This window comes from Chenopodium quinoa, unplaced genomic scaffold (assembly GCF_001683475.1).
Source record: "Chenopodium quinoa cultivar QQ74 unplaced genomic scaffold, ASM168347v1, whole genome shotgun sequence".
Classification (NCBI taxonomy): domain Eukaryota; kingdom Viridiplantae; phylum Streptophyta; class Magnoliopsida; order Caryophyllales; family Amaranthaceae; genus Chenopodium; species Chenopodium quinoa.
Genome location: NW_018745080.1, coordinates 138,546 through 151,806, shown reverse-complemented (window position 1 = coordinate 151,806; position 13,261 = coordinate 138,546). Strand labels below are relative to the sequence as shown.

The window sequence follows — 13,261 nt, the reverse complement described above, 5'->3', positions numbered from 1 at the left end:
GCACACCACAAACCCATCAAGCAAGTATCTTCATCTAATAAATATATTGCTTACTATCATTAGCTCACTATGGCTGCCGCTACTGCTATTTTTCTCATCAAAGTCCTCATGTTTGCATATTTAACTGCAGCAGCTTCTACTGCTAGCAATTTCTACCAGAACTTTGACCTCACTTGGGGTGATGGTCGTGCCAAAATTCTAAATAATGGCCAGCTCCTCAAGCTCTCCCTTGACAAAGCCTCTGGCTCTGGTTTCCAATCAAAGAACCAATATCTCTTTGGGAAGATTGACATGAAAATCAAGCTTGTCCCAGGGAACTCTGCTGGCACTGTGACTGCCTATTACGTAAGTCTCACTCATGTCATTCATCATCCCTTGATAAAATGATTACCATCCTATATTACAATGAAATTATTATTGCCCTGCCAGTGCTTGACCACTGAAGTTATTCAACTGGGCTGCTAGTTACGAATTAACCCACATGACCACATCCCGTGTACCTGAATTGGCCCAGTAGCCACCTCTACCCCCACAATCTATCAAATTCGTTGACGTTCTTCTATTTGTATTTTTACAGTTATCTTCCCAAGGACTTACCCATGATGAGGTAGACTTCGAATTTCTAGGTAACGTCACCGGTCAGCCTTACACACTCCACACAAACGTTTTCACTCAAAGGAAAGGTGGTCGAGAGCAACAATTCCGCCTCTGGTTTGACCCAACTACCGACTTTCACACCTATTCCGTTCTCTGGAATCCCCGAAGAATCATGTAAGTCATCAATCTATTTAATTTATTTACACGTAAAATACCTAGGACTATCTGTAGTAATGAAATGTAAGGACGCATAAATAAGATGTCATGAAATGGGAAGGGGTATATACTAAAGAATCATAATAGTTTAGGATGCTTACCTTGCTATTGTTTGGCCTCAGATTTTCTGTGGATGGTACACCCATCAGAGAATTTAAGAACATGGAATCTATTGGAGTCCCGTTCCCAAAGAGCCAGGCCATGAGGATATACTCAAGCCTCTGGGATGCCGAAGACTGGGCAACACAAGGTGGCCGGATCAAGACAGACTGGACCAAGGCTCCGTTTACAGCTTCTTACAGAAACTTCTATGCCAATGCATGTGTTTGGTCCAACGGCAGATCTTCATGTCATGGATCCGGCTCAAAATTTGCTTGGATGAACCAACAGTTAGATACCACAGGTCAGCAGAGGCTGCAATGGGTGCAGAAAAACTTCAGGATTTACAATTACTGCACTGATACACAAAGGTTCCCTCAGGGTCTTCCCAAGGAATGCACAGTTACCAATTAAAGTTCTAAGCTATGTAAAATACTCCATACTCTGCGCATTTAGCTAGTGTAATTTTTTCTGTGTATTTGTTTTTTGTACAATATGTCTCACACATAAGAAATAGGTTTTTATACTTCGCAATATTTTGTATACATACAGTAATGAACCTTGTAACAGCTCTCAAGCTCTGTATAAGTAATTAGATTATTTTCGTGCAACAAAGTATCTCAAATGTCAGAATTTGTAAGAACCAAAAACTCAAAAAGTAACTTGCTGTCTGCATATTAGTGGGAAAAAAATCACCTTTTTGCAAGTATATGATACCGAAAAAAAAAAAAAAAGGAAAAGCACAGCTTATGGGAACTTACAAATTTACAATACTCGTACAACGTTGCTGGAGCAGTAAATAGTCATCCAGAATGCGAGAGTTGATTGGCTGTTCAATGAAGATTTCTCCCAGAATTATTGAACTCATGCAAGCTGACAGGCTAATACTATATGTGAGCCAAATAAACTGAAATGAATTAGATTCACCACCAATCCACCACAATAAGCTTGACAATCAAGAACTGCTTTTTTTTTATTCAAACTCCGAATCGGCCAAAAAATAGAAGTTTGGTGTTATTACAATTTATACTGATGGTATTAATATTTTTTGAGCACCATATACAAGCAGAAAGAATGATACAAAGATGTACAAGAAAATGAAAATTCAGGATGATACAGGAAAACTTCCTGCATATTAATCATATAACCATACATGGATACCATTACTGATAGCAATGCAGTACTTGTAATGTATTTTGTGCGTTGACACCTTGGACATGCAGAATTACAGACCATTGCGGAAATCAACAAGCTTAATTGGGTTTTGTAGCAGATATCATAACGAACAGCCCATTCCGTGTGCACCTAAAGTCCACTAGGCCACAGGTTGTGCAGAGATCTTCAAGCTCGTGTTCAGAGAGGAAAACACGTGATCCTGATATTTGCTGCAGATACTACAATAATACCACATAATTTATGAAAGTATGAGAATGGACCAATATTAGCCAAATTTATAAAAAGTAAGGAATATTAGTAGCTGAGTAGGATTAATTCTGGAATTTATCACTGTAAAGATAAAGTCATTTACCTCCCGAAAATTGCTTCTAAAAGGCACCAGCGTAAAAAGGCCATCTGCTATGGTAGTTGTTGCAACAAATACACCCCCAGGTCTTAATATTCGACTTATTTCAGCAACCTAGACATTAGTTAATACCAAAAGAGTGATAATTTGATTGTAAGTAAATGCATTAAGAGACTAATTGTCTGTATAAGTTACAAATTGCTTATCCATCAATGCATGGTACAATCTAAGCAAAGACAAGAAAACAGACGCAAGTTGCAGAAGCTGGTGATATTACTCCACATGCATCACCTTATATTTTTACAAAAGAGTTGAAAAAAAAAATGAAATATGGGACAAGTTTAATGGACCACACTCTCCTGGAGAAGAAAATGAAGGAAACAGATAGAAGAAATAGCTAAAATGACTTGATGCAATCTTCCCTTTATAACACTTGCTGAATATTAGCAGCGGTGTAAGATATTAAGCAACACGAGTCAAATCAAATGAGTTCAGATCCCCGTGTACAGCATGTTTCTCCAGTAAGTATCCTAGCACCATAAAGGATAAACTAGGAAGACCTGTAATTGATTTACAGAGCTCAAAGGCCAAGTATATAATTATAAACGGTATATATAAAGAATATAGCCTTTAAAAAAACTAAGCTACATTAAGAAATTCAAGCTATCTCAACATCAGAATAGAGTTTGAAAGTAACAATGATGTATTACAGAGGATATCTGAACTGCTATCTCAACATCAGAATAGAGTTTGAAGGATTACAATGATGATATAACAAAGGATCTCTGATCATTTATATGTTCATCACAAACTCCTGAATATGATTTATGTAATGTTTTTACTGCTGTCAAGTAATGTACTATATCAAATAAATGCAATGATGGTATCTAAGTCTGTGTACCATAAACCAAAACGTGCAGAATAAAAGAAAAATTATAATAAATAAATAAAAACACAATTACATAACAAGTCGTATGGTAAGCTGTTACATGCAGGATAAAGATCATCAGTTACAAAAAAAAAAAAAAAAAAAAAAAAAAAAAACACACACACACACACACTTACAGCAGAGGAAGGTGAGGGCCAACAATGTAATGCAGCACCAGCATGCACAGCATCGATGGAGCCAGAAACAAATGGAAGCCTTGAGATATCAGCTCTCACCAAAATTAACTTCCTGTTGAGAAACGGGATTATGAATCAGAACGTGTCAAAATAAGTCGTCAAAAGAATTTGCTATAAAATTTGAATTTCAACTGATCTCAAATATGGGAAATCCTACTCTTTGGGGAAGCCAGGGTCCTCTTTACAAATTCATAGCATTGCTGTAACATTGCTTCTGAATAGTCAAGAGCAACAACACGAGAAAACAGTCCACTCTTAGCAAAAAGCCTTGAAAACAATCCACTTCCACAGCTAGCATCAACAATGTTTCCACCAAAAACAGGTTTAAAGTATTCTTTGGCCATTTCAAACTGCAATCAAGAACAATATACTGAATCCATAAATAAGGCATTCATAATGCTTTCACCAAGAGTATCACAGACTACTTTCTAGAGAAAAGAAATAAATAAGACACAATGACATGGCAAGTGCTGCCCATATCAAAAACTTGCAAAACTAGATTATGATGGATGGAAAAAAAAAATACATCTAGTTGTGTGAGATGAAGACAAAGAACGGAATAAAAACAGAAAATTGATAAGATCACCTCTCTATCAGGGCCGGGGTAACCACCAAGCCCAAAATTTTGGCGCCAGCCTCTCTCATACAGAAATGACATCGCAGGAGTGCTGTACAAAGAAACAATTCATTTTAAATGATGCCTGCATCTAAATAAACCTCAAAGTTGTACTAAGCAAAATTTCAAATTTTTTAACATTCGCAGCACCTGAAAAACTCTGTCACTAAAGGCATTGATTCAACATAGTCCTTGGCCCCGCTTGATGCAGTGAGATTAAAAATGGGTCCATTTGCATAGTAAGTCTTCTTACTGGTGTTAGAATATAGGGTAGTGCCTTGAGCAGTGTCTCTGCAATATATTTAACTCATCTAAGTGAATTATAATTTTGCTCAAAGTACACCAGACCATGGTCTTCAGAGATAGGGTTACATTGCTATAATTAGCAAGAAAATAACTTACACTGATAAAGTAGAATCACCACTCCATGTTAAGGGTTCAAAACAGATTGGGCAACCTAAAATACTTTCGTTAGTATCAAATTTCTGGTCAGTTGTGACAAGTTCCTGAAAGTAATCCACAAAAGAGAAAGGCACAATTAAAAGGAGAATCATAATTCACAACTCCCATAAAGGGCAGGCATTTTTAGAAATTAATCAAACAAATCTTAAAATCTACACTACGAATGTGTAAGTGTAATTTAATTTCTGAACTCCAACTTCAATCACCAATCCTATATAAACCCATGTTGAAGGAGAGCTTGACCACATATAAGCCTAGCATGGCTCCATCCAAAAAACCAATCAATGATAGGTAAGTAACCACTCATTATCATATGTTGGTAATTAAGCCTCTATTTGTTTATTAGATTGCTAAACACCGCCATCAAAAAAGATCACCACCGCCCACATTTGGTGTGAATGGACAACCATAACCTTACTATTTCACCACCCCTTATCCTCCCCGACGGCCCCACCACTCTGACTGGCGACCCACCACATCCACCCTGACTGGCTGGTGGTGGTAGTCGTCGGTAAGTGTGGTGGTGGTCGGCGTCAATCAGGGTGGTGGTGTCAAGGTGTTAGTGATTGGTGGCAAGAGGGAAGATAGTGGTGAAGTACAAAGGGCATGGTTGTCCATTCACACTAAATGTTGGCGGTTTTGATCACTTTTTTTATGGCGTTATATAACACCCCCCGATGCGGGAAAATTGGTCCCATCTCACACATAAGTTATTTTCCAAGAACTTAACTATTAGGGAGTAGCTAAATTATTTTCCATATCAAAAATCAGTCCTATAACATTAATAAGGATGGGAAAATATATGAGTATTAGGGAGTAGCTTATTCATGTTTACAAAAAATACATCTAATTGTGTCGAAGTACAAATTTCAGTCCTATAACATTAATTAGGATGGAAAAAAAACTTCCTTGCCACTCCCTCCCTCTTTAAAGATATGTTATTGGAAAAGCCTTCATAAAGACAAATACTAATTGTGGCTCATTTGAAGTCTAGAGTCAAATTTTAATCACTACTCTTTCGCTTTATTTAATTAACACACTTTCCCTAAACCTTATATTGTTTAATTAATGACACTTTATTTTTTGGAAACATTCTTATATAGTATCTCTCTTTTGTTCCCATTACGGCACTACTACATTTTAAATTATTTCTCCACTCATGGTTCTCACTCCTACTTTGCATGGTGCACCTGGTTGTATATAACAGTTTTCATACTTTACTCCGTACATATAAATTTCCCATCTCACATCCTAATACTCGTATCTAATTCTCCAACAAACCACCCTACCTATACGAGGGAGTATCCACTACTAACCATTCGTTTTAAGCTTCCCAAATTAAATACGACTAATTCTACGTTTTCTTCACCTTATTTCCACCAATTTCTGGTAAAATAAGTCCAAATTAGAGTTCACAAATTCAAAAAAAAAAAAAAAAAATTATGATAAATAAATAAAAAAAAAAAAAAAAAAAAAAAGGCTACCCATTTCAATTTACAAGTAAAAAATTTCAGCAATTAACTAGAAACAGTACATTATTTTCTTTTAATCAACAATACCCAATACAACTGTATACTCCATTTGAAAAATAGTCAAACTAAGAATTTATTTATTTTTTTATTTTTTTATACAGTTTTTAGAATTACAAATATTCACTCTGATAATCAAACATAACCTAATTTACACACTCGAAACTTTTTTTTTTTTAACAATTCACACTCAAAACGACAGATATTAAGCAAAAATATTCAAAAAAATACGGTTATAATTAACAAAAATCATCCAGAAATTGAGCTGAAAATTAAATTAATAGAGAAATATGAGAGATTCATACCGGCGTCGTTTCGATAACAGCAGCAGAAGAAGCTTGAAGCTTCAGCGTCGAGAATCTCGGGAAAGTTGACCAGACGGGTGAATTGGAGGTAAAATTGACGGAATTGAGATAATTACGGCGGTAATTTTGCAGTTGACTTCTGCGAAAATTAGGAGCCAAAGTGTTTGTAATGCTCGACATTTTTTTTCTGCTATATTTGTGAGGATAGTGATTCAATTTCAATTTCAGATGAAAATGTTCAATTTCAAATTTAAAAGGGTTTTTTTTTTTATTTTTCATCTCATAATTTATAATTTTGACGTGTATGATTAAGTACCTGTTATTGCAAAACACTAGAAGGTTTTTTTTTTTTTTTTTTTTTTTTTTACAATTTTCTTGGCTTTTAGTTTTTTTTTTATTTTGGAACATGGACAAAGATTGATGAAAATCTTTAGGGGTCGTTTGGTTCGCAGGGGGTAATCGGAATGGAATGAACAAAGGAATAAAAATCCCTCAAATTTACTGTGTTGTTTGTTTTAAAAATCAAAGGGAATCACATCACCACCACTACACAAACCCCTCTTTCTTCACTATCCCACTTCTCCAGCCACCCCGCCCCTCGCCGACCTGCCCCACCCCTCACCGCACTTCCTCTCCTCCCAAACAGCTTTTCCCTCCCCCGAAAACCTTCCCCCACCCTGAAACTCCTTCATAATTTCAGATCTCATTCTCACTTTTGTTTTTTTTCTCTCCTCCATTTTCATGGATTCTAAGAGTGATTTAGATCAATCACTACTTGCACAGTCTAAAACTCCTACCCCAACGGATTAGAACCCGAAGATGAAGCGGTTAAAATAGAACGATTCGACTACGAATGATGTCACTGTCGATTCCGCCCCGACTAATGAGATTGATGGGTTAGATACAGGGATTGATGAATTCGATGAGTTTGATCCTTTATTTGGTGATTCCAGTCAGTTTTCCGCGAAACGGGTTTTGGATTTTGATGACAGTTTTGATGGGTTGGTGGTTTTGGGTAGTTTCGGTGGTGGCTGGGTGGTGGCGTCAGTGTGTCGGCGATTTGTTGGTGGCTAGGCGATGGTTCTAGTGGTGGTTGGGCGGTGGTGTCGGTGGGCAGTTGGTGTTTCGAGGGTGGTCAAGGTAGATGGGTGAAGAGGAGTTTGGGGGTTAGGTTGATTCCTTGAGGGGGTGGGGAATGAAAATAGAGGAAAATGGGGTAATAGGAGGGATAAAGGGAATGATTGAATTTGCCTACCAAACATCAACAAAGGGAATCATGACAGTTGATTCCCTTTCCCTTTGTTGAATACCCCTAACCAAACGGCCCCTTAGTTTATTTAAGAGAACTTAAATAAAAAAGGGAAATTCTCAATGGTGACCCTCAACTTATGCTACGCACCAATGTTAACCTCCCTTTTTTTTATTATACAAAATGACCTTAGTTAAGAATTTTATCCCCCTAATAACATTAGTTCATTAAATAGTTAATTAAAATTAACTATTGTTAATTTTTTTTTAAAAAATAACACTTTAAAAAAATAACAACCACCAACCCATCCACCCACACCACCATCTCCACCAACCAACCACCCTATCCTCCTTCCCTTTCACTGTTGGCGACCTACTGCCTGACTACCTCTAGACCGCCGAAATCGAAACGATGACCACCCCCGACCCCAGATCCCTGAACCCAAACCCCAAGACCATCGAACCCAAACCCCACAACCACTTTATACCGTCGAACGCCCCAAGCCCCGACCAGTTTCCGCCCCCTTCCCCTTCCCCTCAGCCGCCACTAGCTGTACCGAAACCACCCTCGCCCGAAAACCAAATCCCCAACCTGAACCGAAATCACTTTCAGATTTGGGTAGGTGGGGTGATTTCGAGTTGTTGTTGGCGAAGAAGAGACTCAGAGGAGATAGAAAGGGAGGGTTATGGGTTATGGTGGGAGGAGGAGCGGTGGTCTGGTTTTGGGTCTGAAGGAGGTGTCGGGTCTTGGTCTAGTGTGGGGTTTCGGTTTGGGGTAAGAATGAGGGTAGAGGTGGTGGTGGCGGCTGGTTGAAGGTGAAGGTTGCGTCGGCGGCTAGTATCATCAGCTGGTTAATGGTGAAGGGGGCGGCGTCAACTGTTTAACGGTGAAGGGGGTAGCAACGACTGGGTGAAGGTGGCTGGTTGGTTTTTTTTTATTTGGTTTTTTCTTTTTTTTTCTTTTTAATAAAAATATAACCATAGTTTAATTTTTAAAACAATAAAACACTCATTAATGTCATATTTGGGATAATTTTTTTTAAAAAGTTCATTTTGTATAATTAATTTTCAAGAGGGTTACCATTGGTGCGTAGCAGAAGTTGGGGGTCACCATTGAGAATTTCCCAATAAAAAAAATTAAAAATTTGATATAGTGAGCAAAACCCATATTTGTTGTTATTGATTTCAGTTATGTCTTTTTCACTTTTTTTTTTTTTTTTTTTTTTTTGCTGAATTAAACTTTTTTTGAAACAAATCAATTCATTAATCAAAAGTCATACGGCATCTACAAATGAAATTATTGAAATTGAAATTGCAAAGCTAAAGAAAATTAAGGGAAAAATGGTCGGAAATAGTGTATTTCCGTAGGAATTAGACTGTTTACGTCCTAAACAGCCAAAAAAAAAAAATTAGAAAACCCTAGAAGAGAGGAGGAGAGGAAATTAAGTTTTACTAATATTTTATTTATTCTTTAAAATTACTAACTTTAACTGATTAAAAAATAATATTTGGGATTTATACTAAACTGAAATTAATACAATTTTTTTTTTACCAAATATCTATACTTATATCTATAAAAACATAAACCACTCATACCACGTGTCACACCTTTTTAAAATAAATCACTCATGCCACATGTCATCATCTCCTTTAATATTTCATTTTATATTTTTAAAAAAAGGCATATATAATGCTAAAGTCTTTATACATGACTTGCAAACTTAAGTAAGAAAATGAATTATTTCATTATAAAAATAATAATAATAATTTAAACTAATTAGTGCACATTACATATAACATATTTTTTCCTAAAAAAAAAATATAACTTATTACAATTTACTACTTAAAATATGAAAAGAAAAAAAAAAAAAAAAAAACCAAGTACTCGTATAGTCTTTTCATCTACTAATAGACTTAAACCAATATGTCATTTCATATTCCACAATATCTATGTATATTAGTTGACTAACTTCCTTGATCTTCTTCCACAACTTCACCATCCCTCTCTTTTCTTTTAAGTTTTAACAATGAATGTCTATCCACCATATATGTCATAGAAATAATTCAATGATGTCAATATTATATCAAAAGGTTCAATGGTAAAGAGTACCAACACATATGGATCATTATATTTTATCATCAAAACTCAAACAACTCATTTTTATTTGATGGCTTTGTTTAGTCACCAATATTATTTCTACCATTGATGAAACTTATTTTTAATCGTATATAATTTAAACTTTTTTTTTATTTTTTTTATATTTAAGTTCTTCTCTATATATATATTAGCAATTATTTTAATTACTCTTATTATTATTTCTCTTAAGTAATTAATTTTATAGGTTTTTCCTTATAATTCCAATTCCATTTATTAGCTCCGTGAAGTAGTCCACAGTAGTGCACCAGTCCCACTGTCCCACATTGTCCTTAATAACAACACCATCCCTGAACCCCACGGCTCCTAGCAGTCCTGCATCAATGTTCACCTTGTAATAGGGACTCGCTAGAGCTGAGCCTGGAGGTGCTCAGATATTACGTGCAACTATTTTAATTTTGGGTAATAAAAATTATAAAACTTTGTAATAAATATCAAATTTGGATTTGGTGCTCAATTTGTTTAAATTGTAAGTGAATGGTTGTGCATGTTGGAAAAAATAGTGCTTTAATTTCAAGGCTATAGGTAAAACCATATGAATACCAAGTTGTTAAAACTTGGAAGACGAAGGAACACAAAGAAACTCACAATTACTTGTAATAAAGATTACTGAATTGAAAACGAAATTTCGATGCAACCGAGGTGCACAATATTCACCAACTGATTTCATAAGATTTACACACCTCTCCTACACAATAAGATTTACACACCTCTCCTACACAAACTTATGTCCCAAAGATAGAAATTGCGTTAAACATATGCAATCATATATACTCTGGCCCTTTTTTTTTTTTTTTTTTAAAATGCGTCAATTTGACCTTTTCACTATTCACATGTCATGTTTGACTTAATTTTTTGCTATTATAAATAAAATAAATAATTATTATTATATTATATATCATTAGATTCATCACAATGCCTACTTTCATAATATTAATTTTGTTACAATTTTTACTAATAGGCAATTAAAGATATTAATGGTCAAAATTAAATTACGTATTGACAAATGTGTTGATCAAATTGATGCATTAAAAAAAAAACAGAGGGATTATTTCTAACACTGAGGAAATAGGGATCTCCACAAAAACACCCCCCAAGTAGTGGGTTTCGAATCCTTATTATCCCCCACAAAACATTGATAACGGATTTCTGATAGGGATGACAATATTAGATGGATCAGATATCCGCTAACACGATCCATGCACCCGCTTAAAATAAATGGACGAAAACCTGAAATAAATGGATGAAAAGCGGGAGACGGATGAGGTGGATGATGATTTTTTCACCCACTAACCATCCACCCACCCGTTTAACATATATAAAGATTTTTAATCTAAGAATTTTAATTGAATTTTTTAAAAAATATACAATAAAAATACTTTATTTGTTTTCTCAAAAAAAAAAAAAGCAAACTTTATTTGTTGCAAATTAACTTTTTCAAAGAATATGTAGTTTGTGCATCCTTTTTAATTACAAAATAATAATAACTTATGGTAGAAATAACCATAAATTAAATTTTATGTGATTTTTTTTTCCCATAATATTTATCCATTAGTCACCCGTTTCACCCGTAGATGATGGATGGACGGATACGGATGATGGGTGAAGCGGGTGATGGATGGATGTGGATAAAGCGATTGGAATGATGGATGGATGCGGGTGAAGCTTCACCCGATCCAAATCTGATCCATTGCCATCTCTAATTTTTGTTGGAATAACTTCGTAATAGTACAATAGACAAATATAAATTTAATATACATATGAAATTAGCAAGTAAGCCCGTCTAGCTCAGTTGGTAGAGCGCAAGGCTCTTAACCTTGTGGTCGTGGGTTCGAGCCCCACGGTGGGCGTTATTCTATTTTTATTTTTATTATTTATTGTTTGGGTCGATGTTCTTTATTTCCTGGTATTAAACTATATTACTACTATATTTCTTTTGGCACAACAACTTTAATATTTACAAAATCAACTTATCAACCTATAATTTGGTTGAAATAAAATATTTTTAAACAAAATAATCTGTACTTGTATCCCGAATAAGAAAACAACCGTGATTTAATACGACGATTGGCATGTCGAAGTTGGTGATAAGGCTAGTTATAGGACCGCACTATTTGATAAAAAATGTTTAATTATGGTTTAGTTAATTTAAAATAAAGGTTAGGGCCTGGGGAAATAATTCTAATTCTGTTTAAAACCAGATAACAACAAATTAGTAGGCTAGTAGCTCAATAGAAAAGCTCTAGATGAAGTGATCAGCCTAACAGTTGCCTTGATAGCTAGAGACCATTTATTTACATTGTGCAAACATTAATTAAATGACAAGATTGATATAGTAATATAAAAAAAAAAAAAAAAAAGGTAAAACACTAAAAAATAACTCGTTCACATTTTATGTTATTGTAATTATATCTTAAATTATATACACACACTCACGTAAACCTTATATAGTACTTGTATGTGACACCAAAGCACGTAATGCATCACAATTTTCTACTCAAAATCTATATGCACGTAATGTGTGTTTTAAATTTATATACACTAACCATGTGAAATGAGTATGTAAAATCAAGATCATTTTTAGTGGACACTACCCCCTACCCCAGGCCATCCTCTTAACTTATACTTTGCATAATAGAGATATAAATTAAAATTAAATGAAAACAGTTTATTTGTTCTAATCTCATTTCTAAATAGACATTATCATGCACTCTATTTGCCTTATGTAATAGAGATATTTATGTTATTTAAAACAAAATACTCCATTTTCATCTCCAAATGAATACTCCGTACTTCATTTAATACTGATCCGTAACGTAGAAGTTAATGGAGGAGGATCTTTGTGATTGTTCATGTGAAATAAACTTCTAGCTAGCTTAGAGTTCCAATTCATATATCCAATCCCATATACTAGTATTTTCTCACTTATTTGATAATACTTGTATAATATTCTGTAGATTTTAATTGTCCCCGCGCAAAAAAAAAAAAAAAAAAAAAAAAAAAAAAAAAAAAAACTATTGAAGCTAAGGATTCTGTGCTTAGTTATGCAATTGTAAATTTGCAACATGCATCACCCAAAATTAATTTTCTTGAATGTTCGAGAATGGCTGAATGGGATGATCCAAACTGTTTGTAAACCGAACCGTCATCAACCTGGGTAAACTCGCCCCCTAAACCGATCCATTTCAAACTGAACCGGGGTGATCCGAATTGTTTATAAACCGACCCGCTTATGACCCAAACCGAATTTAAACCGTAAAGAAATAAACCGAAACCGAACCGACCCGTGACTAACCGAAACCGAACTGAACCGACCCGTCAGCTAAATCAAATCGTTTCAACCCGAACTGCTCCAAACCGAAACCGACTCACACCGAAGTCAAACCG

General features: G+C 35.1%; 1 protein-coding gene, 1 non-coding gene and 1 pseudogene across 2 annotated transcripts; 2 read left to right on the top strand and 1 right to left on the bottom strand.

The window, feature by feature from the left end:
• Positions 1–1,587, top strand: LOC110709625 (probable xyloglucan endotransglucosylase/hydrolase protein 23). Its single transcript, XM_021887830.1, has 3 exons — positions 1–345; positions 578–771; positions 936–1,587. Exons 1-3 carry the CDS (start codon positions 70–72, stop codon positions 1,324–1,326), a joined length of 861 nt encoding a protein of 286 aa, XP_021743522.1. The 5' UTR covers positions 1–69; the 3' UTR covers positions 1,327–1,587.
• Positions 1,588–1,860: 273 nt separating this feature from the next.
• On the bottom strand, positions 1,861–6,740 carry LOC110709624 (annotated as a pseudogene).
• Positions 6,741–11,651: 4,911 nt separating this feature from the next.
• On the top strand, positions 11,652–11,724 carry TRNAK-CUU. The gene has a single exon. It is a non-coding gene; the product is annotated as a tRNA-Lys (tRNA).
• Positions 11,725–13,261: the final 1,537 nt, after the last annotated feature.

Bases quoted from the DNA above. Each gene is read 5' to 3' on its own strand.
- LOC110709625 (XM_021887830.1), top strand. From the start codon at position 70: ATGGCTGCCGCTACTGCTATTTTTCTCATCAAAGTCCTCATGTTTGCA. The intron at 346-577 runs GTAAGTCTCACT...GTATTTTTACAG, and splicing joins GCACTGTGACTGCCTATTAC to TTATCTTCCCAAGGACTTAC. The intron at 772-935 runs GTAAGTCATCAA...GTTTGGCCTCAG, and splicing joins TGGAATCCCCGAAGAATCAT to ATTTTCTGTGGATGGTACAC.